This window comes from Saimiri boliviensis, chromosome 5, assembly GCF_048565385.1.
Source record: "Saimiri boliviensis isolate mSaiBol1 chromosome 5, mSaiBol1.pri, whole genome shotgun sequence".
NCBI lineage: Eukaryota > Metazoa > Chordata > Mammalia > Primates > Cebidae > Saimiri > Saimiri boliviensis.
Genome location: NC_133453.1, coordinates 1,286,751 through 1,314,408, shown reverse-complemented (window position 1 = coordinate 1,314,408; position 27,658 = coordinate 1,286,751). Strand labels below are relative to the sequence as shown.

The 27,658-nt window shown below is 62.1% G+C and overlaps 1 protein-coding gene across 20 annotated transcripts in view; it reads right to left on the bottom strand.

The window, feature by feature from the left end:
- The window catches only part of KIF1A (kinesin family member 1A), a 100,246-nt gene that overhangs the window by 6,341 nt on the left and 66,247 nt on the right, over nt 1-27,658 (bottom strand). For 9 of the 20 annotated variants that reach the window (XM_074398744.1, XM_074398742.1, XM_039469599.2 and 6 more), the window contains 14 exons: nt 26,583-26,668; nt 25,424-25,562; nt 25,123-25,294; nt 24,816-24,906; nt 23,388-23,506; nt 22,431-22,486; nt 20,826-20,934; nt 19,845-19,911; nt 19,653-19,737; nt 16,764-16,869; nt 14,434-14,460; nt 2,946-3,060; nt 1,451-1,584; nt 207-268 (listed from right to left, as the gene is read on the bottom strand). In XM_074398744.1, coding sequence (XP_074254845.1) covers nt 207-268; nt 1,451-1,584; nt 2,946-3,060; nt 14,434-14,460; nt 16,764-16,869; nt 19,653-19,737; nt 19,845-19,911; nt 20,826-20,934; nt 22,431-22,486; nt 23,388-23,506; nt 24,816-24,906; nt 25,123-25,294; nt 25,424-25,562; nt 26,583-26,668 — 1,368 coding nt within the window. Of the gene's footprint in view, nt 1-206; nt 269-1,450; nt 1,585-2,945; nt 3,061-4,481; nt 4,506-14,433; nt 14,461-16,763; nt 16,870-19,652; nt 19,738-19,844; nt 19,912-20,825; nt 20,935-22,430; nt 22,487-23,387; nt 23,507-24,815; nt 24,907-25,122; nt 25,295-25,423; nt 25,563-26,582; nt 26,669-27,658 lie in introns of all 20 variants that reach the window. The other 11 variants (XM_039469595.2, XM_039469600.2, XM_039469602.2 and 8 more) reach the window with 2 other exon arrangements.

The following is a 27,658-nucleotide window of genomic DNA, read 5'->3' as shown; positions in this document are numbered from 1 at the left end:
TGTCCTGGGCACCTGAGGAAGCCAGCAGGCCTGACTCTCCTCCCTCACTCTCCTCCCCCGTCAGAACTCCAGAAGCCACAGAGTGAGTGCCTGTGTTCTAGAGGTGAGGGACCCCTGCAAAGGGCAGCTTAGCCTGTGGTCACCCCAAGTGGGCGGAGGTCAAGCAGGCCAGGAACCCACCCAGAGAGAGCAGGACAGACACCTACCTGGGCTGCCTGCATCTGCCACGTGGCACAGGCTGAGCTCGTACACGCCGGTCACACGGTTACTGCAGGGAGCAGAGGGAGCAACACGTGGTTACCAGGCCCCACAACGGGGACACAGAGCCAACCTGGCTGCAGACCGGCCCCACCATCAAACACACATTCAACAGGGTTGGAGTGGTGGGTGTCAAGGTCCCTGAGCTACAGCCCCTGTTCAGAGTCATCATCCCAGACCCCTCTGGCCCCCACAGAAAGGATGCGTTGGCCGGTGTTGGTCAGGAGCCCCTGGGGCTGTGACCTGAGGCCGGGCCCGCAGCGCAGCCTGCGCTTTGTCCCAGCCCAGGAGAGACACAGGCAGCATGAGCCTGGACAGGGGACAACACCTTCATCCCCAAATCCCCGGCATCCAGCACCTCCAGTCCCTGCAGGGTGTCGAGAGCCCAGCAAAGAAAGAGCAGTGCCACCATGCCCAGGACAGGTTCTGAGAGCACTCCGGCCACCCTTTCACAGAGACAGGTCAGTGGCGTCCCACAATGACCGGGTGACCTCCAGACTGACCACAGCCAGCCGTCAAGGACACTAAGTCTTGACCCAACCTGGACACTAAGTCCACGTGGCAGACCACAGGGGCACCCACTGAAGGAGGCCACGAGTGCCCGGCAGCCTCAGCAGCCCGGCAGCCAGCGCCCTGACGTTCCAGCTCATTCTCCCCTCACCACCCCCGTCAGTGCACAAGGACAGCTGGTCCTGGTGTTTGGTGTCTGGCTCCTCCAGGTGCCACCAGCCTCCGAGAAGAGCCACGCAGCACGTCCAGAGCCCCCTTCCAGCCCCTCTCACATTTATCCAGCTCATCCTTCACTGCCTGGTGAGCACTCGCACGGCACGGGTTCCCATGTTCTCCAGGGAAAAAGGTCACCGGCGGGGAGGTGTGGTGTGGCCCCAGGACCACCCACGGGAGGTCCCAGGTGGGCACCCCAAGCCCCCCTCCTCCGCCCCTGTAGGCTGGCCCAGGCCCCCCCACGCCCCTCATTGTGGTGTCACTGTCTCCTGCAGGCACCGTGGCCTCCACAGAGCCTCCATCAGGGGTGAGTGGGAGGGGACCCAGCACAGGGAGCCAGCTGGCAGTGTGGCCGGGCCTCCCACAGTGTGAGCTGCCGCGTGGCCTGAGGACTGCTGTCAGGCAGAGCCCAGCCGGGCCCGCACGGAGACCAGGGCGGCAGTCCAGGCGGCCTCACCCCGGGGCTTACCTCTCTGAGGCCCGAAGACTCCCGCTGCCAAACAGGTTTCGGATGGAGCGTGAGGCGGGCAGCTTGGCATCGCGGGAATAGAAGACCATGCAGAAGTCCTTAGTGATGACGGCCGGCTGGGTGCAGTTCTCCATCTGAGACAGGCAGGGCCGGGCTCAGGCACAGGTCACCTCAGGTGCCCGTCCAGCCTCCTCCCAGCTGGCCCAGCACTGACTGGCAGCCCCAGGGCCTTCCCAGGGCCTCAGGTGTGGCCTAGACCCAGGCCGGAAAAACCGTCTGCTCCTGGCCTGAAGCCAAACCCTGCTGGGGACAGCCAGCCACAGCCCTGTCCACCCCAGGCAGCCTGAGGGGCAAGTCTCCATGTGTGGAGACCCGAGGGTCCCAGACACAGGCTCACCGCTCGGGCCTCAGCTGCCTCACCACAGAATTGGGGCGACACCCTCCCGACCCCGGAACGTCTGCAAGGATCAAACCAGATCCTGTTTGAGCATGTGCATTTCAGCTCAAATGCCACAGAAAATGACTTCCTGGTGGCCGACATGCTGACTGCTCAACAGCGGGCCCCTTGTCTTCCTGAAGTGGGGGCCGCTGCTGTGCGTGGCTGAGGCGTCCCGAGGACTCGCTGGGAGGAGCTCTGCCAGCGTCTCCCCAGCACAACCTCAGTACCTTCCCGTGAGATGGGCACACGGTCCCACGTGATGCTGGAATAATTCGGCTGTAACTAAGGACAGGGGACGTGCCTTGCAGATGCCCCGCCACGGCTCCCCGCCTTCCCTCTCCCTCACTGCCCCACCAGCAAGCAACGCCCACGCTTCCAGTCGACTCTTGCCCTTGGAAGGGAGGCGCAGCCCAGGTCTGGCCGCGGCCGGCAGACTGTGCACCCTGGCGGTGGGGGAGGGGCGGTGGGCCTGGAACGGAGACACACGCCTGCAGCCAGCCTGCCTCCCAGGGACCACACCCACACACTTAGCAGAGTGGCTAACTGCCACTGAAAGCACATGGAGGCCGGGCGTGATGGCTCATGCCTGGAATCCCAGCACTCCGGGAGGCCAAGGCAGGCGGATCACCTGAGACCAGGAGTTCATGACCAACCTGGCCAACATGGCAAAATCCTGTCTCTACTAAAAATACAAAAATTAGGGCATGGTGGCGGGCGCCTGTAATCTCAGCTACTTGGGAGGCTGAGGTAGGAGAACTGCTTGAACCCGGGAGGCAGAGGTTGCAGTGAGTCGAGACTGTGCCATTGCACTCTAGCCTGGGTGACAAGAGCGAGACTCCGTCTTAAAAAACAAACAAAAAAAGAAAACAAAAAAAGCACATGGATTTATGTATTCAACCTTGCAGTCCAGTTAAAAAAAAAAAGGCAGGTGGATTTAATGTAGGGAGAAGTCCTCTGAAAAGCGTCTAGGTCATCTGGGGTTATCCAGAGCGCCCAAGAACCTTGAGCTTTGGGGCTGGGTGGTCTTGGTGGCGCGCCCTGGCATGGGTGCCTTGCCTCGATGTAAGCAGACAGTGTCATGTAGATTTTCTCTCGATAAGGGGTGACCCGGTTCAGCAGGAGAGAGTTGTGCATGGAGCTGTCCCACGCAGCCTCAAACTGGTAAAAGGTCCTGGAAAGCAGAGACCAAGGAGAAGTTGATGGCAGGGGGCTGCTCTCAGCCAGGCCGGGGACATGCAGACAGAGCGACAGACGTGGGGTGGCCGCAAGGGTGCGGCTGGACGCACAGGCTGGAAGCCCGGGCGGCGGTGCCAGGAAGGACGGGCCCCTCCTTACTCAGGACCCAGAGAGTGGGGACTCTTGGAAGCCCCGATGGGGGTGAGCCCAGCGTTTTCCCAGCTCTACCACGGATGGTGCCCCAGCTGTTACGCTGAGGCTGGAAGGAGAGGAGGTGGCGGGGAATGAGAACAAGAAGGGCAGAGAGGGAGGCAGGACAGGGAGCTGGGATGGTGGGACAAGTTAAAGGAGAAGGGAGGGTGAGAGGAGAGGCCTCGGCGGGGACGAGGGGCAGAGGCAGGGACACAGAGGGCAGAGCCTGCGCGGGACCCACCCCAGCTTCGGTCTGAGTAAGGAGGCACCGCCATCTCTCCCTGGACCTGAAGGGGACCTGCCCAGGTTTGTCAGAACTCTCCATGGTCCGTCTCCTCTGACAATGGGCTCACCCTGGGTCCATCAGGTGGAGGAGGGCCCAGGGGGAGGATGCTTGGCTCGGAGGCAGGGCGGCTGCTGCGAGGCCATGCCCAAGAGTGGCTCTCTGCAGCACACAGGAACAGCAGCGGCCAGGCTGTGTCCCTGATCTCCAACCCGGAGTTACAGTGAGCACAGCCTGAGCCGGCCACCCGCAAACTCTGTCCCAGCGTGGCTCAGGGCCAACCCCAGGGCCCTGGGATCTTACATCCCCATAAGGTTGAACCAAGTTCTGCAAACACCTTGGGTGCCTTCTGCTCCAGAACAGGGTTTTCTGTTAGGAGACAGTTCCTGTTTTCAGCCCACTGGATGGCAGAGCACCTGAGCTCCTTCCACAGGCCTGGTGCCCACAGGGAGGACTGGTCATTACCCAAGGCAGGCAATTTGCCTGAATCCAGAGTGTGGCCGCTCCACAGACTCTGGGCAGCACCCTCGGCTGCCCCATCCCGCCACCCGCCCAGCCTCGCCCAGCTCCCCTCCAAGCATCCTCGTGAGGACACAGTTCAGAAACATCGACACACACTGCTGGGTGGCCACGCAGGTTCCAAGGCGGCCGGGCCCTCCCGAGGCCTCAGTGGGCACAGGTGGTGCCAGGCTGCCCTGTCTACTGCACAGCATAGTCTGGACACAGGGCATGGAGCTCACAGGTGGGGTATGTAGGAGGAAGCAGGGGGACCAGGGAAGGCCACTGTCAGACACACGTCACCAAGGAGCGATCCCGGGAGAGTGAGGACAGCGGGCAGTCAGAGAAAGGGCAGAGAAGCAGGCAGATGCTGAGAAGAAAGGAACTCAGAAAAGCGGAAGAGGACAGACCAAGCGAGGGCGGAAGAGAAAAGTGAGCTGTACCTAGTGTCATTTCCCAATGAAAGGCTAAAGGTGGAGGCAGCCAGGACAGACACGTACACACACAGAAGAAATGGAGACGTCAGAACAAGCACAGCACAGGGCCCAGGGCGGGTAACGGAGGAGCGCGACAGGTGCACATTGGGGCTCACGGCCCCAGGCTTTTGCTGCACACAGGTCTGGGGTGCGAGCCCATGTGGAGCACCCTGGCCCTGGCCCTGCAGACACTCCCTTCCCTGGGGTCTGCTGTGAGAGCCTTGCGTCTGTCCTTAGCTGGAACAGACAGATGGCCTGGGAGCCCAGACAAAGGCCAAGAGGGATTTCCTCCTCTCCTGAAACATTCTGGGGTCCTGTGGAGGGTCAGACCTGCTGGCCAGGGCTGGAGCCACTGCAGCCTGGCCTGGAACCAGTGCCGCAGAGCTACTTCACAGCTGTGGGGCCTCAGGATGTCACCGACAGCTTTGTGGCCCATTTCCTTGTCAGTACCATGGGGTAGTAATTGGCCCTAACTCAAGATGTCCTGCAGATTAAATGAGCTAATACTTGAATGTGATGAGGAACAGGGCCTGGAGCTGGTACACATCAGCACCACTATCTGGTACACGTCACTATCTGGTACACATCAGTGCCACTATCTGGTACCTATCACCATCACTATCTGGCACACGTCAGCATCACTATCCAGTACGTGTCACTAACTGGTACACATCAGCACCACTATCTGGTACATGTCAGCGTCATGATCTGGTACAGGTCACTATCTGGTACACATGCACATCAATATCTGGAACACATCGGCATCGCTATCTAGCACATGTCACCATGACTATCTGGTACATGTTACTATCTGGTACACGTCAGCACCACTATCTGGTACATGTCGCTATCTGGTACACATCAGCACCACTATCGGTATATGTCACTATTTGGTACACGTCAACGTCACTATCTGGTACACGTCAGTGTCACTATCTGGTACATGTCACTATCTGGTACACGTCAGCACCACTATCTGGTACACGTCAGCGTCACTATCTGGTACATGTCAGAGTCACTATCTGATACATGTAAGCACCACTATCTGGTACATGTCACTATCTGGTACATGTCAGCATCACTATCTGGTACACGTCAGCGTCACTATCTGGTACGTGTCACTATCTGGTACATGTCAGCATCACTATCTGGTACATGCCAGCGTCACTATCTGGTACACGTCAGAGTCACTATCTGGTACACATCAACACCACCATCTGGTACATGTCAGCGTCACTATCTGGTACACATCTGTGTCACTATCTGGTACATGTCAGAGTCACTATCTGGTACACATCAGCACCACTATCTGGTACACATCAGCGTCACTATCTGGTACATGTCACTATCTGGTACACGTCAGCGTCACTATCTGGTACATGTCACTATCTGGTACACATCAGCGTCACTATCTGGTACATGTCACTATCTGGTACACGTCAGCACCACTATCTGGTACACGTCAGCATCACTATCTGGTACATGTCACTATCTGGTACACATCAGCGTCACTATCTGGTACATGTCACTATCTGGTACACGTCAGCATCACTATCTGGTACATGTCATTATCTGGTACACATCAGCGTCACTATCTGGTACATGTCAGAGTCACTACCTGGTACACATCAGCAACACTATCTGGTACACGTCAGCGTCACTATCTGGTACACGTCAGCGTCACTATCCGGTACATGTCACTATCTGGTACACATCAGCATCACTATCTGGTACATGTCACTATCTGGTAAACATCAGCATCACTATCTGGTACACGTCAGAGTCACTATCTGGTACACATCAGCACCACGTTCTGGTACACGTCAGAGTCACTATCTGGTACACGTTAGCACCACTATCTGGTACATGTCAGCGTCACTGTCTGGTACATGTCACTATCTGGTACACGTCAGCATCACTATCTGGTACATGTCACTATCTGGTACACGTTAGCACCACTATCTGGTACATGTCACTATCTGGTACACGTCAGCATCACTATCTGGTACATGTCACTATCTGGTACACGTCAGCGTCACTATCTATCTGGTACGTGTCACTATCTGGTACACATCAGCGTCACTATCTGGTACACGTCAGCACCACTATCTGGTACGTGTCAGTGTCACTATCTGGTACATGTCACTATCTGGTACATGTCACTATCTGGTACACGTCAGCATCACTATCTGGTACATGTCACTACCCGGTACACATCAGCGTCACTATCTGGTACATTTCAGCATCGCTATCTGGTACACATCAGCACCACTATCTGGTACACGTCAGCGTCACTATCCAGTACATGTCAGCATCACTATCTGGTACACGTCAGCGTCACTATCTGGTACAAGTCAGCGTCACTATCTGGTACATTTCAGCATCGCTATCAGGTACATGTCAGCACCACTATCTGGTACACGTCAGCGTCACTATGTGGTACATTTCAGCATCGCTATCAGGTACGTTTCAGCATCACTATCTGGTACATGTCAGCGTCACTATCTGGTACACGTCAGTGTCACTATCTGGTCAGCATCACTACCTGGTTCACATCAGCATCACTATCTGGTACATGTCACTATCTGGTACACGTCAGCGTCACTATTGGGTACACATCACTATCTAGTACACGCTAGCATCGCTATCATCCTCATCACCTCTATGCACTGGGTCCCATCAGCCTTGTCCCTGGTGGGCCCAACCCTTCGGCCCCGTGCTGGACCCTCTGTCTCCCGCCTCTCAAGTCTCTAAGGGGCCTCAGCTTGCTTCTGCCCCCGTTCCTTCTCTCATCTGTGTGCAGACACAGCCCGCCCGCCCCTCACCCCTGGCCCCAGGATCAGGACCAGCAACAGCACTACTCCCTTCGTGCACCCTTCAGAAAGCACTGGGTCCCTCCCAGGCCCAGGCCACTCCTTGGTCATCAGGAGCTACGTCCCTGCCCCAGGACTCCTTGGCTCCAGCAGAGGGCCACAGCAAGGTGACCGTGAGGGGCAGCCCCAGGCCTGGCCTTGGGGCCAGGCAGGGGCTGCCCCTCAGGACCCGTGGGCTCTGCTGGAGCCAGGCCTGGGGCAGAGAGTAGAACACAAACCCACTTCCACACCAGGCCCACAACGGCCCCTTCGGGGGTCCCAGCAGAGGTTTTCTCAGTGCAGGTAACATGTGGCTTTGCCCTGCTCTGACCCCAGTGACTAGAATCTCTGCGAACCTGAACTGTGGTGGAGTCTCACATGTGAGCTGGGGAGAGAACGGTAGGGGGGCCCTACAGGGCTGTGCGCACAGCAGGCAAGGGGCCTCCCCAGACCACCATCCATCCTCCAGGTGCCAAGATGGCCAGCCGGACCAGAGTCTGACAGGGCACAGCTAGTGTGCTGCCCCGGGTCATTTCTAAACCACTGGTGTGCCCCAGAGGCCGCCCACTCTGCCCTGCAGGGATACAGCCAGACCTCTCAACCAGCCCTCGGTCCACAGCCTGCCTTGCTCCACCTCACCACGGGCAGCAGACCCTGGAATCCAGGGCCAGCAGGGTCCTTGGCAACACTCCTTTGTCCCCCTGTGCCCCTCGTGCCTCTACAAAGGGAGGACAGGTCTTACCCAGACCCCCAGTGAGATCAGAGGGGACAGCAGCTGGTGGATCGGGGTGGAGCAGGCTGGCAGAGTGCTAGCTCACCACACGGGACCCACACTGCCAGCTGGGACCCACTGAGCTTGCAGGCACAGAATGGGAACCACTGACGGGTGCCCCGCCATCATACAGCAGGAAACCAAGACCCAGGAAGGCTGAGACGTGACCAAGATCACGCTGCAGGATGTGGGCTGAGGGCCTTGGGGACCATGCCGGGACCCCCACTCCAGGGGCGGGCACAAGGTTGCTCCAGGCCCCGTCCCCTGAAGCCTCCCTCACTCTACCCCCCATGACAGCTACAAAACCTTCAGAATCAGCACAAGAGGAAACACAGCCCGGTGTGGGAACCTGCTAGAAATGCAGATTCTCAGCTTCAGCCCAGAGCCCCTGAAGCAGAAACGCCGGGATGGGGGCAGCCCCAGGGGCAGAGCCTCGAGTGAGCCTGGACGGAGCTTTGCCATCAGCAGTTGCCCGGATATCCCACGGACGCTCCGCACCCACCGTTCCACAGCTGGGACCCAGGCCCAGAGCAGGAATGGGCCCTGCCCAGGCCCCACCACCAACAGCCAGGACAGGGCCTGGGCACCCAACTCCCATCTCTGCCTCTCCTCCCAGCAAGGTGGTCCCACCCCCCACCTCTGCTCCTGGTTCCTCAGCCCCTCCTCTGATTTGCTGTACTCAGGGAACCCACTTTTACAGAAAGAGACGGCTGCAGGGGTCAGGCTGCTCCGCCACAGAGCGCCCGAGGTGGGTGACGAACGGTCCTCTCAGAACAAGGCTGGTCAGCGCAGCTCCTCCCGAAGCCCACCGGGAAGCGGGCAGCGGTGCCCACGAGGCCTCTCCGGTGGCTCCCTCCTCCAGCCTCGGACTGAGGCTGCCCTCTGCTGGGGCCGAGAAAGAAGGACCACCCCACCTTCGGCTCGGGGCAGAGAGGGCTCAGCGCTCAAACGACGGAGAGCCCGCATGGGGAGCCCTGAGCGCTTGCTGAGAAAGTTTTGTTGACAGAGACAACACACGTGCTGTGGGCCGTGACCTCAGGCTCTGGCTCGGCCACAGACCCGCGTCCAGGCACCAGAGCCGGTGGCTGGGACTCCGCCTGCTGCCTCCAAGGCTGCATGAGGCTGCGGTACCGGGCTATTCTGCACCTGACCGTGACATGAGCCTGCTGCAAAGGGCCCCTCAGGGTGTGCACATGCCACTGAGACGGCAGTTCAAGTCTCCCAGCAAGCTGACGGGTGAGGCGGGCATCACAGGGCAAATGCCTCTGTGGAGAGTCTGACCAGTAAGCCCCATGCTCAAAGCTTCAACAGAAGCACACAGGTGCTCTGGGAAGGACGTTTCCTGAGAGGGAGGGACCCAGGCTCTCCTGAGAAGTCATCTAACAGGGTGAGGCCACGGATGGCAGCCAGGGCAGGCCCGCCTCGCCCGTGGGTGAACGCACCACTAAAAGCAGGAGATCGTGCCTGAACCCCCACCTCAGAGACACGGTCCACAGGGTCTGGAGGGGACCCAAAGCCGTCATGTGGCACCACCCGCCACGCAGCCCGAGAGCCCTGCCACCAGAACAGAGAGCAGGGAACGCACGCGGCCCAAGCCAGTCTCTGGGATGAAAGCTGGACGCTGGCATCCACTCAGGGCCAACTGGAAGAGCTGGGCCAGGCACCCAAGGGCCACAGCGTCACCCTGCCCTGCAGCCTCTCCACCTCCAGCCTGAGCCCTGGTCACTGCTGGCCCCACCCTCCCAGCTCCCCACTCCTGGCCTGACTGAGCCCTGCTCCTGGGCTCTGTCCTGTGGGGAAATACACAACTGGGAAGCCTGAAGTTGCCCTCGAGAGCACGAAACCTGGCCTGGGTGCAAATGCGCAGTAGGTCCACACAGAGAGGGAGAGATCCTACAGCTGGGCAGGGGAGGAGGAGGTGGGCAGTCAGGAAGGCTGCCTGGAGGAGGAGCCGTTGCGGCTGGATCGTGAAGCCCCCCAAGGACTTAGATGTAGGGGCCGGGGTGGCGGGCTTTCCAGGTGCCAGGTACAGGCTCGACAGAGGTGAGGAGTGTGTGGGGGTGCCGTGGGAGAGAGCCTCGTCCCGTCCCCATCACTGCTGTGTCGCAGGCCAGGACACAGCCTGCTTGCTTAGTGTCTGCTATGGGAATTGGGGTAAGGGATGAGGGGAGGAGGGATGAGGGGAGGAGGGATGAGGGGAGGAGGGAGGAGGGAGGGGAGGAGGGGAGGAGGGAGGAGGGAGGAGGATGAGGGGAGGAGGGATGAGGGGAGGAGGGATGAGGGGAGGATGGAGGAGGGGAGGAGGGAGGAGGGGAGGCATGATGGGAGGAGGAGATGAGGGAAGAAGGGGAGAAAGAAATGAGGGGTGAGGGGATGAGAGCATGGGGGTGAGGGAGTGATGGGGTGAGGGGAGGAAAAAAATGAAGGAAAGGAGATGGAGGGAGTGAAGGGAGGTGTGAATGAGGGGCAAGGGGAGGAGGGGTAAAGGAATTAGGAGATACAGGGATGAGGGGGTAAAGATGAGGGGGTGAGGAGATGGGGGTGGGGGAGGAGGGAGTGAGGGAAGAGAGGATGAAAAGGGGATGAGGGAATGACGGAGGGGTGAGATGAAGGATGAGGGGAGGAGCTAACAAGGGGGTGAGGAGTTCGACTGATGGGGGGATGAGGCAGTGGGGGAAGGATGAAGGGATGAGGGAGGGATAGGTGTGAGGGAGGGATAAGGTGTGAGGGAGGGATAAGGTGTGAGGGAGGGATAAGGGGTGAGGGAGGGATAAGGTGTGAGGGGGGGATAAGGTGTGAGGGAGGGATAAGGTGTGAGGGAGGGATAAGGTGTGAGGGAGGGATAAGGGGTGAGGGAGGGATAAGGTGTGAGGGAGGGATAAGGGGTGAGGGAGGGATAAGGTGTGAGGGAGGGATAAGGTGTGAGGGAGGGATAAGGTGTGAGGGAGGGATAAGGGGTGAGGGAGGGATAAGGGGTGAGGGAGGGATAAGGGGTGAGGGAGGGATAGGTGTGAGGGAGGGATAAGGGGTGAGGGAGGGATCAGGGGTGAGGGAGGGATAAGGGGTGAGGGAGGGATAAAGGGTGAGGGAGGGATAAGGGGTGAGGGAGGGATCAGGGGTGAGGGAGGGATAGGTGTGAGGGAGGGATCAGGGGTGAGGGAGGGATAAGGGGTGAGGGAGGGATCAGGGGTGAGGGAGGGATCAGGGGTGAGGGAGGGATCAGGGGTGAGGGAGGGATAAGGGGTGAGGGAGGGATAAGCGGTGAGGGAGGGATAAGGGGTGAGGGAGGGGTAAGGGGATGAGGAAAGGAAGAGGGGATGATGGGGATGAGGGAAGGATAAGGGGATGGGAAAAGCATAAGGGATATGGGGATGAGCAGGGGATGAGGGGATGGGGATGAGGGAGGGAGGGATGAGGGGGAATGAAAAAAGAATGGGGATGACGGGGTATGATGGAGGAATGAGAAAGGGATGGGGAGGGATCAGGGAGGGAGGAGGGGGTGAATGAGCTTCTTGGCCAGGCTGGTTTTGCCTTTAATCCCCCGGGACGTGGCTGACAGGACTGGCTTGGTCGCACGTGGAAGACGGATGCGTGAGCGGTGGATGCTGCCCCGCCCACGGTACAGCAGGGAAGACCACGGCAGGGCCTGGGCTCCGGGGTCTCAGCAGGAGCTTGCCGCTGCCCCTTCCTGACAAGGCTGGAGAAGCCTCAGGCCGTCACAGCTGGACCCTTCTCCAGAGAAACGAGCCCCCAAGCTGCTGGGCGGCCAGGGCGACTGTGGGCGCTGCTGCTCCCCAGCCCCTCCTCACTGCCTGGAGAGAAGCCTGGCTTTGAAGGGCCGCGCCGACCTCCTCTGCTCTGGGCAGTCACCCCGCGGCCCTGGGGCAGGCGGCCTGCGTGACCCTGGCTAAGATGCTAGGGTAGGAGGTTGGAGCAAATCTCTCTAACGCATGGATGACGTCACACGCACCCTGGCCCTCACCCCAAACTCCGTGCGGGCACGTGTGAGAGAGACGCCCGCAGCGCCTCAGGCAACGGCTGGGAGAAGAAACACACTCGGGGCGACCAGCCAGGCAGTCTCGACACTAACAGTGCAGCTCGTCCTCAGAGAGCGCCCCTGACGGCCCGCGCTGTAGAGGGTGACCGTGCCGGCCCCGCCCAGCACCGTCCCACCGCTGTCACAGCAGCGGGGCGCAGAGGCCGTCACCAGCCTCACTCTCCGGGAGAGAAACAAGGCTCTGCCAGGGTCCTGCCCAGCCACATCCACAGAGTCAGCAACTGGCACCGCTGTGAGGCCCCAGGGTCCCTGCCCGCTACAGACGTCTGGGATGAGACCCCGCGCCACAGCCAGCATCTGCGCGTCCACAGGACTGGCCATCGCGGTGGCTCCCTGCCTGGCAAAACGGGGCCCCAGGAAGGAGGCTGAAGTCCGATTCTCAGGACCTGGAAACCCACTCTCTCCTCCCCTCTGCATGCCCTGATCTGGAGGTCTCCCACGCAGGCCACGCCCTAAGCCTGCTGCCCATGGGGCAGGGGTCAGCAAGCTCATTCTGGAATGGGGGAAAGGCCACAGGAGGGCCCAACCCCTCACTCAGGCACAGGGACACAGGCCCCCGAGGCCCAGGGCTGGCAAGGGATGGACAGTCCCCTCTTCTCCCGCAGAGCCATCTTGTGCCTGCTTTACAGGATGGCGGTGCTAATGTTTCGACCTAGGGGTGTCTGGGACCAGCCTGGCATCACCTCAAACATGCAGAGGGTGTGGGACTGAAACACCGCCCAGCTCAAACTGGAACAAAATGCAGACCACCCCTGCCACAAGGTCACACTGATGGGCCAGAATCTCCCCGTACCCAGAAAACAGCTCCTACATTAGCGCCCAAGCTGCCGAGCTCCCCAGGCCCGAATCTCTCCGAGAACGGCGAATCTCCCAGAGCCAGGCCAGCTGGCTCCAGGCCCCAGTAGCAGGCCGCCGCCGCCTCCTCCTCCTGCAAGCCCACCAGGACGCACTGCAGGGGGAGGGAGGCCCCGCTCAGGCCCTCAAGGCTGCACTCCCTCCTCCGCGAAGCCACCACCACAGCTGTCCCTTGACAGGGCCTCTGCTGCACCCAGGTCCCAGGGAGAGCTGGCGCAGCAGCCGTCGGAAAAGATCTGTTCATGGAAAGGGGCGTGGGCGCGGGCTCAGGGGGCCATGCCAATGGGGACTCTTGCCCCGCTGCCCCCGAGCACATCTTCTGCGCACAGTCCCTCGGCCACAGCTGTCAATCATCTGTCCTGACCCACTGCCACAGGAGCCGACCAGGACGTGGCCTCAGAGAGTGCTGGCCAAGCCCTGCTGCCCCGGGGCTCTGTGCCAGGAGCGGCCTCACGCCTCGCAGCTTCAGGCCTGAAAGGCCCGCACGTGGTCTGCAAGGCCTTCTGCCTCTCGGCTCACTCCGCAAACACTGCCCGCAAGACGTCTGCCACAGTGCTGGGGACGGTCCTGCAGGGACCCAGGAGCGGGCAGCCTTGATCTTCCACAGGCTCGAGTTCTGGACTCGGGACTTGGAGGCCCTCCTGCCCCAGGCTGGTGTGGGCAGGGGCCTCACTGTGGCTGGGGACTGGGAGCCACCCTGCCTCCTGCCGGACAACGTGAGTCAGACTCTCTGGTCTCCTGAATTCACCACCCGCCGCTTCCACAAAAGGAGGCTCAGTGGCCACAGCCAAGGCCAGAGGAGCATGGCTGGAGCCGCCGTCCCTCCTCCTGGCCCGGCCAGGTGAGGGGCTCACATGAGGCTGTGGAATGTGCTGGGGCGTGAGGGTCTCCTGGGCTGGCTCCTGTCTGCCCTTCCCCATCCCCTGTGCTCACGGCTCTGCCTGCTATGGCCCCTGGCGGGGAGCGGGGAGCGGGGAGCGGGGAGTGGGGCAGCAGGCCAGCCAGCAGCGTGCGGGACGCCGCCCCCCATCCACAGGGCAGCGCGTGGCCAGGGGCAGGCAAGGCTGGGGCAGGGGAGCAGGAGGCCAGCCAGCGTCTACTGCAGGGCAGGAAACTACAAAGCAGCCAGACTCAGGAGTGGGGGCGGAGGGGACTCAGCCAAGAGGACGGGGCGGAAGCAATAAAGAAATCAAACCGAGATTCCAAGAGAATCAAAAGAAAGACGACGGGAGGGACAGGCGGACAGGTGAGCGTGTGTGTGAGGAGTCCAGACAGCTGGAAGTGAAGTTCTCAGGGGTGTGGGGCGCAGGGCGTGGGGGCAGTCGGGGAGGAGCAGGGAAGGAAAGAAGAGGCTGAAATGAGACCAAGGGACACAGATGATACCTAGGTATGTCCGAATCAAGAAACTGCCTGCAAAACACAAACAATCACACGGTTAGTGAGGCCGGGCAGCACAGCGGGAGCGCGGCGGGGCAGGCAGAGGGGAGCGGCCGGCGGCCTGGGGCCCGCTCTGAGCCGGGCAGGCTGCAAAGCGCGGGCCTGGGAGCGGGCGGAGGCAGGGCGGGGCAAAGCGCAGGGGCCGAGGCCCAGGCTGGAGCCGGAAGCCGGGCTCCTGAGTCTGCACGTCGGGGAGAAAGGCCACGGAGCAGCCCGGCCCGGCCCGGGTCTGAGGACGCCAGCACCGTCCACGGCACAGGAAGGCCACGGGCCTGGTCAGCCAGGCCACAGGACGGGGTCTGCCTAGGGATGCCAGCAGAGGACAGTCCTCGACACTGCTCCGGGGCAGGGCTGGGGGCACTGCCAGCACGGGCGACAGCCAAGCGAGGGCCGCAGCACTTGGGGAGGCCACGCCCGGGCAACGCGCCTCCCTCCCGTCTCAGACCCGGGGCCTTGACCCCAGCACGGGGCTGCCTCAACCCCAGAGCCGGCCCGGGACCGGCCTCACATCTCACAGCCCTCAGGGTGTGGGGCCAAAGACCCTTCCATGACAGGTTCTTGGGCCTCCAGGAACAGGGTGGCCTGAGGTCCAGCCATGAGCCACTCCCTCCTGTCACCCATGGCAGCTCATCTTCTGAGGAAGACCTCAGAAACCCAGCCCTCTGTGCGGGGAGAGAGTGGGGCCCCTGCCCGCCCCACTGCAGGAGCTACCTGGGTTGAGGGAAGATCAGAGGTCAGGAAATACGGTAATGAGGTGATCTCCCAGGCTCCAGAGCCCGTCTCACATGGCAGACCGGCCCTCCTGGGCCCCACCCCCCACTCCAAGTCCTAGTGCCCCACAGCCCAGGCACAGCAGCCCACACCCGGCAGGCGGTGCCCGTGCTGGGGGCTCCAGGCCTTCTTCATGGCTCACCGGGGAGCAATCTCATGGCGCAGGAGAAGCAAGGCACGAGGAAGCCCCCAAGCCCCAATCCAGCCCAGCGCCTGCCTCACCTCCCCGTCCCGACGTGTCCCCCCACCATGGCGCCACCTCCACAGAGAACACCCTGAGTCCTCCCCACTCCTCCGGACATGAGCGTAGGGCAGGCTCCCTCCGGAGGGCTGAAGGCAGGGCTGGGACCAGAGCCACATCCACCATGCTAGGTCTCTGCCCACCCCCACCCCCTGCTGTTCAGCGCTGTGCCCACCCTGGCTACCCAGCTGCCTCCTGCCCTGGCTGCCCCTGCAGTATCTGCACTAATGCAGGGGCTGAGCCCCAAGAATCCACTTTCTGGGTGTTTCTGATGAAACCGAGCTCTGTCTGGACCCAAGTCAGAAGAATAGGAGACAGCGCCCTCCCACCCCGGGACCCTCCTTCCTAATGACCATGACCCTCCTTGCAGGGAAGCCCTTGAGACGTTTTCCTACAGACACAGACACCAGTGGGCCATAGAGACACCCCTGGCTGCAGCTCCAAGGATCTGCTCTGGGCTTGTGCGTCATGGGCCACATGGAGCCCCCAGGAACAGCCAGGACTGGACACTGGAGTCCCTGCCTCACTTTCCCCAGGCTCCTGGAAGGCAGCGTCTGGGACAGTGGAGCCCGAGGGACCTTCCCACCCAGCAGGGCTGCCCTGGCAGTGCTGAGCCACCTGTCCAGGCCAACCTCAGGGGCCGCCTCCCTCTCCCATCCCCCAACCCCAGCAGACCCTGATGGGGCTGCCACAGATACCCCAGGGCTCCAACACCCCAGCCCAGGTGTGGTCGAGCTGGGACTGCCCAGACTGTGGGGCTTGGCCACGCCAGGAGTGTGGAAAGGAGCGGCCTGGTGGTGAGGGGCCTGTGCCAAGCAGTGCCTGTGGGCGCCCCACCCTGGCTGCTCAGCCCCTAGCCCCAGGACGCCTGCCAGAGGCCACTGACTTGCCCCCAGCAGCGTGGTCCTTGGATATACAGTCACTTGTCCCCACACCACCCAACCATGAAACTCCCCAGGACAGAATTCAGCTCATCCTCCAGTCCCTGCGCTGGCCCCTCTACTTGGTGACGAACAAAGGGGCATGGGGATGCCTGAGCCAGCGATGGGGGGATGCCTGAACCAGCGATGGGGTACACAAAGGGCCGGGAGGTGCAGAGGCCGCCAGCCCCTCACCATGCAGCTCCAGCAGGTGCCAGGAGGGAGGGCCAGGAGAGCACTGGAGCAGGCCACGCCGTGTGGCTGGACCCTGCGCCAGGTGGGCCGAGGGCCTGGCGGGCTGGGAGCACGCACTGGGCCCCGTGTCCAGGGAGTCTCGGACTCACCGGTCATCTTGGGCCGGGTGGATGTATCCGGAAGAGAGGATGTTGAGAGACAGGATGTTGGGGTCGATCAGGGAGTCGTCAGTCTCTGGAGTGTTTCGGATGCGGCCTGCAGAAAGGGCGACAGGCCACGGGTCACGTCTCAGGGGGCAGGCGGGACCCTGGGAGGCCCTGCTGGCTGCCTCGGGCGGGAGCCCTGTCAGCAAGCCAGCTCCCCGCATGGTCACTGGAGCATCGCTCAAAGGTGGCACCGGGGGTCGGGGCAGGGAGGCCCCACAGGGTCCTCAGCGACCCAGGAGCCATTTGCAGTGACAGCTCTGTGGTGTTTCTCGACTGTTTCTCGGACACAATGAACACCCCGCACATAGACTGAGAGACACAGGTGCTTAGCCTGGAAAGCCAGGCCTTCCAGACTGCTGGAAAAGGAAGTTCGAGCGAGACGCAGAGGGGGACTGTTCCCACTTATTCTTATACCTAAAAATGGTGGTAATAGGGAGGAAAAGAAGGAGGGGAGGGAGGGACGGGAGGGGAGAGCAGAGACCATGATCTGTGCCATGAAACCTCTTCTTACAAGGGGCATGTCCAGGAGAGCCTGCCAAGATGCATGCACTGGGGGGTCCGCCTGTCTCTGTGAAAGACACCAGGGCCGTTATGCGGCAGGAATTCTGCCTAGCAGCTTGACCTCATAATTTCTTGGCCAGACACAGTTCCGCTCCTTCAAAGGCGTAAACAAGCACGTGTACATTTTCTTTGTTGTGCCAGGAAGGAATGACAGCCCTCCCTCTCCTCAGCCACGCATGGACCAGATAAAACCCAGGACCCGCTGGGATTCTGTGCTGACAGGTACACGCGGGGCCTGCCCCGTCCCACTGCACGTAGGTCCTAGGAGGCAGGTGGGATCGAAGCAGTGCCCTTCCCCATGCCGGGCCCTCTGGGTCCACACTGGGGCAGGGCCCGTGACGGAGAAACAGCTCAGCTGCAGGGATTGCTGCCACGGCAGAGCCCCCTCTGCCCTCGGGGCCTGCACTTCAGCAGTGTTCAGCCTGCCCTGAGTCTGGCCAAGTACCTGCCCCACAAAACTGACATTCCTGAACCTGCTGGTGTGGGCAGAGTGCCAAGGGTGGGGCTGGGGGCCTGACCCTCTGCTGTCCAACCTTCACTCCCTCCCCTGCCTCAAAGGGCCCACTCACCCACTGCTCATGGACACCACGGTGTCCCCTCGACTCTCATCCCTCTTGCTGACCCCTGCCCACAGTCCTGTCCGACTCACAGGGCTGGAAAGTCCCACAACCCTCTTGGGAGGGATGCTGAGCTGAGAGAAGGCCATGAACCGTGAGCCTGGGTCCCGGGTGGGGAGCCAGAAAGAGGGCGGTGACCCCCAGAAAGTGACCCAGCTGCTCTGTGCCCTGAGTCCAGTCACAGGGCTGCTCTGCCACAAAGCCCAGAGGCTGAGCCCAAGCCCCTTAGCCTGAAGGGGTTGCTGGGGTTCACACTGTATCTCCCCAAATCCCTTTCAGTAGCATCCCTGATCCCCCACCCCACATAAGCGGACACTCTGTTGCCTTTGTAGAAAAGAGGTGGGGAGAAGGTGGGGCCTAAGCAGCAGGGCCTGAGTGCTGACAGACCCAGGCCGGAGGATGCGTCCCTCAGCCCTGCGGATCACCTTCCCTCCCTCCTTCTCTCCTGTCTGCCTTGGGGGGCGGAGACCAGGACTCAGCAGGTGCAAGCAGAGCTGCCCCAGGGACGGGTCCTCAACGACCACGCGGCCGAGTCCACAAGCCAGCTGTGTGTGTGCTTACGCTCTGCTGTCAATCCATTCCCTCTTCTAGGCTTGCCCAGAACAGCCTCGAAGGGAGGGTTTGGGTGCTTGATCTGTGGCTTCCCAATTCATGTGCAATTAGACACAGCACTTTAAAACACAAGCACGCTCCTGGAACCTCCTGTCTACAGCGCCGCACTGGGACACAGGGTGATGGATCCAGCCCCAGAGAAGCCACCCTAAGCAGTCACCCCGCCTGGCCACAGCAACGTCCAGGGCAAGGGAGGGCTGGGCTGGCCTAATGCTGACGGCACATGAACGGATGACTGTCTGCCTCCTTGAATGAAAACTGGGAAGACAAATTCTTTACACCTTAGCAAAGAAAATGCCCGGCAGACCCAAGAGTTCCAAACGAGAGGTCATGGAAGAAAAAAGCGTGAGATCCCTGGTGATGCTGATGGGCAGAACTGTGACCGGGCACGTATGCGGCAGTCCTAACCGCCAGCACCTGAGTGGGACCTTATTTGGAAGTAGGGCTTTGCAGATGTGATCAAGCTGACTACAGACACAGTCCACCTGGCGCAGGACGGGTCCCTCACCCCACCTGCCTGATGACCTGAGGAGAACGGGCTCGGAAGACGCAGGCAGGGAGAAGCCTGTGAAAACACAGCAATGCGTCTACAGGCCAGGGGCGCCCAGGACTCTAGCCACCACCAGGAGCTGGAAGAGGCAGGGGAAGATTTTTGCCGACAGCTTTCAGAGAGAGAGCGCCTCTCACCCACACTGATTCTGGACTTCCGGCCTCCAGAACTGGGAGATGATACATGCTGGTTTCGGCTACCCAGCTCGTGGTATATGGTCAGGGCAGCCCCAGAACTCTCACACACTGACTAAATAGAAGTTCGTGGCTCGTCACCCAGGTCCAAGGCTCTCCTTTGCAGATGAGGAATTGACCCACAGGGAGGTTACGTGACTTGGCCAGGGTCACGCAGCAACAGAGGCAGAGGTGTGGTTAGAACCCGGCACCCGGCTGGAGGTCTGTGCTCTTCCCACCAGCTCGGCTCCATCCCCCGAGGCAGCCCCCACCTGGCGCTCGGCCCCCACCCCCCCAGGCAGCCCCACCCAGCGCTCACCCACAACCAGCTCGCGCACTTCCTTCCAGCGGATGTGGCTGCCCGTCTCGTGCAGTAGCGTCACCGTTATCCGTCGCTGGATGCCCTGCCGGAGCCGGGAGAGAGGATACAGTCAGTCCGCTGGGGCGGTGGGGGTCACGTGGAGTGTAGGAGGGGGACGCAGGCAGCGGTGGGTGGGGAGGGGACTCGAACCTGGTGGAGGAGGAAGGTCCCCATACACGGCATGCCCCCGCGGTGGTCCACCACGGCTGGGATGTAGCTGGAAGAGAGACACACGTGAGGGGCGGTCAGCCCTCCTCCCCACCCTCCCGGCAGCACAGGGCCCCGGCCCCACAGTGGATGGAGCAAAGACAGGGAAAAATCAGCAGCTCCCTCTGGCGAAAATCAGGTGGCCGGGACCATGGAGACCACGGTCAGCTGAGCACAGAAACCCACCAGGCCTCCCGGCCCTCGCCTCGAGGCCATGCCTACTTCACTGGCAGGGTGTCCAACAGGGAGACACCCCAGGATGGTCTGGCCCCTCTGGGCTGGATTTGTAAGTCCCGAGGGTCCTGTGCTTCTCCTCAGCCCTGCAGATCCGCAACCCAAGGCCACAGGATCCAGAGGAAATTCCAGCAGATGGGCTCATCTGCTCCAACCTCCTAGGCTCCGTCCCACTCGGGGCAAGGACCTGGGTCTCCACCAGGCCCCACCCTGAGCCGCCAGCCTCAGCCCAGGGCACCAGGCAGCCCCCACTGGCCTCTGCACTGGGGCCCTGGAACCCGCTTCCCCTGGGCCTCAGGGCTCCCCTCCCACCTGCCTCAGTCTTTGCTCAAAAGTCTGTTGATCACTTCGTAACTGCCACGTCTGCCGCCCCAGCCCCCCGAGCCACTCCCCCGGTGTGCTGTCCTTGTGCTGTGGACCGTGGGGCCGCCAGTCCAGGTGCTTATCTGTCTAGCCCCCTCTGCCCCCACGCCCGCTCCTCCAGGACGGCGGGGAGCTTTGTCTGCTTTACTCCCCAGGCCCCAGACGAGGCCGGGCCCACAGGAGGTCTGCAGTGAACACCCACGGGAAGAACGACTCTGGGTGGCCCAGGGCCTTGTCCCTCTCAGCTGCTGGTCACGCCCCGGGGACCCAGCACCAGCACTCACTCGCCATTGGCCACACCCTGGGGGACCCAGCACCAGCACTCACTCGCCATTGGCCTCCAGCTCACAGATCTCGAAGTAGACCAGCAAGTCGTACTTGCAGTGGCAGGGCCCCGGGCAGGGCCTCGTCAGCGTGCTGAGCTTGGTGGCGGGCACTGTGGGGACAGGAGGGAGGCGTGTGCGGAGGGCAGACCCGACCATCGTTTGCCAAGGGCACACTCACGGAGGAGGTGTCAGGGCCAAGGGGCTCAGAGGCAGTGAGGGCACCTCCCCCTCCTCAAGGGAAACAACCAGCCAACCCCAGCCACGCCCACGTCACACCCAGTCCTGTGCACTCTCAGGCCTCAGCCCGTCACTCGGGTGCTCAGTTTCTCTGTGACCTGGCTAGGAGAGGCCTACGGCCACACACATGGGCACAGCTCATAAGGAGGACAGGGATCAAGACCCCAAGAACCCGTGGGGTGCCAGCAGAGCCCCTTGTTCAAAAGCCCACAACCCTCACGGCCCCTCTGCCATGTGGCCAGGCCTGTCACCTGCACCACACTTTGGCCGCAGCCTACTGCACCAGTCCGAGCACCTCTCAGCAGCACCGAGGCCTGGCCTGAGAGACCCTGACACTCAGCGCCCACCGGCCCTCCATTCACATCCAGCTCCTGGCAAACAGCCTCTGCCCACCACTGCCTCCTCTGAGACCCAGCACACAGGCCCTCCTCCAGCACGTGCCATCTAAGCCTCCTCTGCCTGTCCCACAAAGATGGGTCTACAGGTCTTTCTTGCAGGCTGTGGGAGGACTGAGCCACAGGGAGCCCATGTGCCAGCCGGAAAGCCTGTGCAGACCAGGGACAGGCCCTGCCGCAGCTGGGGGTGCCCTCCAAGGTGTCCTCAGACTGCAAACCTTCATCCTACACGGTGCAGAGGACGGGTCCTCAAACGGCAGGCACGAGAGGCCGACACCCGGTCCCCGCGTGCGCAGACCCAGTGCTGCCACCTGCCAGCTGCCGAGGCAGCTTCTCATGCGGGCCCCCACCCTCTGGGCCGCTGATGCCTGGAACGCAGCCCCCCTGCAGGAGGGTTTCAGGGAAGTGAGGGGCTCAGCCACACCTGCCGGGCCTTAGTCTGTCTCCAGCTCTCCAACCATGACCCTGGGTTTTGGTCTTTCAGGAAATAAACTCCACCCTTTTAACTAAAACCCAACGGATGTCAAGTGCTATTCCATGATGCACCTGTTCCCATAGGCAGAGGCTCCGGGCTCAGGGCAAAAGCTCTGCTAGACACGCCTCCCCCACTCACCCCACATGCTCGCTCCCACCTCCAGCCTAGGCCCCCCATGAAGGAGCTTCCTAGATTGCCTTTCACCCCCAAATCTCTACCTGTGTTCAGCGGAGATGCCAGAAGTCCCCTCAAAGCCCCCAACCCTCCTGCTGCCTTCCTTCCTGGGCTCCCCATGCCTCTGCCACCAGCTCCAGGCTACTCCATGGACACAGGACAGACCCTTGCTCCATGGGACCCCATGAGGCCCAACAGGCTAAGGGTGGCCTCAGAGTGCCCAGTCCCATCGCGGAGGACTGCACCCACTGTGGAGCCCAGCCCACTTCAGCACCCACAGTGAAGGGCACCGCTGCCCTCAGGCGGCCCCAGAGACCCTTCCTACCTGGCTTGGACAGCGGCATGACCCGAGGGAAGTGGCGGCGTGAGGGCCTCAGGGGGCTGTGGAGGAGGAAGCACCGGCATGAGGTGTCTGTGGGAGGCTGGGCTGGAGGGTCAGGAGACAGAGGGGCCACAGGCCCCAGGTGCCCATCCTTGCCCCCTCCTGCCCTGTATCCCCCAAGGCCGTTTGGGTAGGAGGAAGAAGACACCATATCAGGACCCCAGATCCCACCGCAGGGGCCACAGGAAACCAGGGCAAAGATCAAGCTCTGGCTCCCAATCCAGAGTCCCCCAGTCACTCTCAAGGACAGACAAGCACCCCCAAAACAAAGCCCCCACTGCCTCTTTCCCTAACGCCCTGGAGGGCTCCTGAGCTCTCTGTCCTGCCTGACAGCTGCGGGGAGATGGAGGTGGGCAGAGACGCACACCCCGAGGCCTCTGTGCTGTTCTCTCTGCACTGGAGGTGCCCGGGAGGGGTTGGCCTGGCCAGGGTGGACACTCTCATCCCACCTTCAGGGTCTAGGGTGAGACGCCACAGCCCTGCAAGTCTGTCTGAGCTCCCCATCTGTAAAGGCCTCGGGAGTAAGGGAGCTAGGCTGGGCTTCCCCCAGGGGTGTCAGCTGGGCCCCTTTCCTGGGGTCCTCGGTGGGCAACAGAAGTGGTCTCCCTGGTATCCTCCAGCTGGCAGCCCCTGCACACTGCCCAGGCCAGCAGGAGGAGAAGGATCCCCGAGCCATGCTCACAAGGAACCCTCCTTAGTCCTGAAGGGGAGAAGCTGGGGGCAGTCCCAGAGCTCTTCACTGCTGAGTCCTGCCAGCCTTGGGCAGAAGGCCTCCGGATGGGCAGGGGAGGTGGGCTTCAGGGGGTGCGTGGGTTCTGCAGCCTCAAGACAGCTGGATGAAAAGATCCAGGCAGGGGCTGGGAGGACAGCAGCCCTGAACCCCCGAGCCAGGGTGCTGACCTGAGCACGTCCTTGCAGAGGGGCGGGAACGGGTGCTGCTGGTAGTGGCCGAAGACCTCGAACACAATGGGCTGGCTTTTGATGTACTCAATGAAGGACCTGGTCACCTCCACTGCGATCTGGTGGGCGGCAGGTGGGAGAGCGGGAGGGCACAGCCAGGCCACATTCAAGGGGCAAGGAGAGTCCCATCAGTCGGCCTGGTACACCAGGCCCAGATCTGGGACCCCAGCTGGGCCCCTCTGCCCACAACCGGCAGCAACCTTCCCTTCCCTTGGCCCTTTGGCCCAGCCCCTCCTCCCGCCACGCGCCCCAGGCAGGACTGTGGAGTGCGTCCCTCGGCCTCTCTCCCCAGGACGAACCGGGGCCACATGGTCAGCTGCTTTTTCAGAACACAGAGCTGGGGAAGGGGACAAAGGGCAGCGCTGGCCTCTGCAGGATGCCCCTTCCTGGGCCCTGGCCCACTCAGCAGGAGTTATGGGCTGCTCGGTGTCCCCTCACCAAATTCATATGCTGAAGTCCTAACCCAGGACCTCAGAATGAGAGTGCATCCTGAGACGTGGCCTTTACAGAGACGCCGGAGTTAACGGGAGGCCCTCAGGGCAGGTGAACTCCAGCACAGCTGCTGTCCCCGTGAAAAGGGGGGGCCTGGGCCCACGCACATGCAGAGGGGGAAGGCCGCGTGGACAGAGCGAGGAAGAGGTGGCCGCTGTGCAGGCCGAGGACGATGCCTAGGCACGAGGCGCCCCTGCCCACTCCCTGATCTGGGGCTTGCAGCCTCCAGAGCGGGGAGGCCACAGTTCTGCTGCTACAGATGCCCCCTCTGTGGCACTTTGTGGCAGAAGCCCCAGCCGGTCAACCACCGAGCCTGCAGGACATCAGCCCATGGCCTGGCACGCAAGGCCTGGCTCCCTGGGAGCTTGCTTTATCACCGTGAAGCACCTCTTTCCCTGCTGCCCCAGGAGCCTGGCTCTCCACCTCGAGGAAGAGCTGCTCCACTCCATCCTTCTAGCTGCCCACAGCCAGCACTCTCCTGCCTGGAGTTTTTTGGGCCTCTGGGACGTTGCTGGCACCCTACAGCCCCTGTGACCCTGCCTCCTTCCCATTCCCGACACTCGTGCTAGGGCTGTCCTTGCTGACCACCCCTGGCCTCGGTACAAACCCAGGCCCCACTGTACCTGCAGCCGGCTCCCCGTCTGCCCTCCACTCACCACGGGCTGCTCCTGGGGACTCTGAGCTACCCCACCACCCATCAGGGATGCCCCACTGATAGAAATCGCCTCCACACCCCGCCTGGCACTGGCGTTCCTAGTGCTCAGGGCAACCCTGGCCCACAGCTGGGGTTCAGGAGAGGAAGAATGAGCCACGATCAGAGACGCCCTGGGAGGGGTTGGTCAGTGGCTGGGATGGGGAGAAGCGCCTGGAACGTACATTCTGGACGTGGTAGAAGCCAAGTGGGGGGCCTCTGCCCGTGTTCTTCAGGGGCTCCGTGGAGAAGGCCTCATCGTGACGGTGGATGAAGCTGCGAAGCAGTGGAGACGCTTTGGCGTGGGGCAGGGGGCCCAGGACGAGACCTCACCAGGTGGAGCCCGCCTCCCAGGAGGGCGCCGGGGCGTGCAGGGCCTTCGGGCTGGGCCGACTCGGTTCCCAACACGGCCTGCCCTGCTCAGCGCCCAGGCAGGGAGGCTTGGGCACAGAGTCCCATGCGGCGTGGGGACACAAGGGCGGCGGGGCTCACTTGAACTGGCAGAAGATGTCGGCATATTCAGCAGAGATGCTGGACGCCTGCAGGACGGTCACCCGGAAGGTGAAGGTGCTGCCCAGGCGGAGGTGGTCCAGGGCCGCGTCCAGGGGCCCGTCCAGGGCGGTCTTCTCGGAGCTGTCTAGCAGGAGGCCTTCTGGGGGCACCGCTGCTGGGAGCCAGGGAGACAGTCACGGACCTCTAGACCCTACTTTCTTCTGGCCACGGGCCTGGGCCGGGCTCAGGAGCCAGGTCTCAGCGTGCCCCGTGCCCTGGGCAGCAGGGGTGAGTGACCCACCTGAACAGGTGTTGTTATTGACTTCGTCGGCCGAGGGCCCTGAGTCTGCCCCTTGGCCCTGGCCCTCCACAATGCGAAGCTCCTCCTGGGAGGTTCCAGAGCGGGACATCCCCACCACGGGGCAGGACTCGGACTGGAACTGATCAGAGGAGACCAGAGTCAGAGAGAGCCAGGAGCTGGCGGGGGAGGGCCTGCACACCCTGTCACAGGCCCACGGGAGGGCCGTGCCGCCCAGAGCCTGGGCTGGGGCCTCCAAGGACCCACACCCCAGATCTGCCCCTGCCTTGTGGGGGGGTACCCACCTCCCCAGGCCTCAGTTTCCCCTGCTGTGGCTGTGCGTCTTCGGATTCTACAGCCTATGGCTATGTGAGGTCTGAGCTGCCCTGGAAACAACTCGCCACCCGTCTCTTAGATCTGGTCTTCAGTTCAGCTGGACCCCCACCTGCCAGGGCCTCTTGCCCAGCAGGTAAGCTCTATCCCCTCCCCATCTTGGGCACCCCCAACACTGGCAGCCCCTCCAAGAGAAAAGCTGTTGGGCAGACAGGCCGCCCTTGCTCAGGGTTCCGGGTAACGGCACGGCCAGGTGGGCGCAGGTGGGAAGTAAGTGTACGAAGGTGGGGCAGGAGCTGCCTGGGCGTGCGCTGGGGTGCGCTCTTAGGACCTTCCTGCACCACTCTCTCTAAGAGCAGAAAAGGAGCCCGAGTGGTCCAGGCGCCACTGGACACGGCGCCAGCCCTTCACATGAGGACCGAAGGTGGGCAGCCTAAGGGGCCCCCTTACTCTCACTGCAGGGAACATGCTGCTGTGGGGACCCAGAGGAGAGCCGGCCCAGAGAAGGGAGACAGGGTAGGGGTGGCTGCACCTCAGAGTCTGTTCTGGAGGCTCATGCTGTCTACCTGCTCTGTGCCCCAGTCTGGACCCTAGAGAGGCCATGATGGGGGATGGGCACATCCAGGAGTCAGGGCAAACCCAGGGAAAGGGGCATGGCGTGTTTTCAACACTGAGAGATGGGGGAGCTCAGCACTCCGGACGAAAGGGAAGAACCCCAAGAGGACTCAGGGCCCATGGGATGGGACAGGGTCGCAGAGGAGCAGAGAGCGTGTGACTCCAGTGAGCGCCAGGTCCCTCCAGGCCTGGGACTTGGGAGGGAGCTTGATACCTTTTCAAAATGCTGGTCGTCAAAGGAGATTTTAGCAGTTCCCGACTGGCGGACACCGGAGCCGTAGTCAGGGGCCTCTTCATCGGCTGCAGGAGGAACGGAGCAAATGGCTTGTCCCCTAAGGTGGGTGTGGGCAGAGCCAGGCCGAGCCACCCCACAGTCAAGGTGAGGGCGCAGGAGCCAGGGCAGGCAGCAGGGTCCTGACCAAAGCTGCTGCCCGGGCCTCAGTGACAACCAGGCACGTCCCTGGACACTGACCACCGCCTGCCCTGCCCAGGGGCCCCAAAGTGGCCACAGCCTCGTCGCAGCCCACCTTGACAGGGGTCATGAAGTCTGTATTTTCAAAACCAAATCTTGCCCCATTCCCAGGTGCGCAGGGCGAACCCGAGCAGCCTCTCCCCATCTCATTGTGCAGAGACCACTCTGCCGGCCCCGCGGGTCCCACCTCCAGTGTCACCACATGCTTCTGCCACCACTCACGCAGAGCGACCCCCTGTCACCTGCCTCGACATTTGAGGGCCGCCAGCCGCTCCGCAGGCCTGCCCACCGCATGCGCCCACACTCCCCAGCCTTCAAAGCTCCCCGTGGACCCTGCGGCGGCCTGAAGCCCTGGGCTCTGTCTGCCGTGGTCTATGCCAGGCAGCACCTGCTCATCGAGGAGTCCGTGCTGAGGGAACAGCAAACGGACCTCGCCCCGGTCACGGGCAGGGCTGGTGAGACTTCTGAGACCCCCAACGCCAGGGTCAGTGCCTTTGCTAAGCTCCCTTCTCCGCCACCACAGCCGTTAGGGAAACCCATTAGGTGTCACCCAGCAGAGAATACTCAGCTGTGGGAAGGCCTGCAGGAGGCCGGCAACCCAGCCCAGGAGAGCGGCACTTCCAAGACACCGTCCCAGCCTGGCTTCCCGGCACGTGACCTGGGGCAGCAGGAGCTGTGGACCCGGGCACACAGACCTGGGCTCAGAGCTGCCGCGCGCCTTCCTGACTGGCGACCGTATCTGAGCAGTGGGGGCACCTCTCAATCCCATAGGGTGCAGGGCAGAGGGAGACCTTTGAACTGAGCTTGAACTCAGGGCC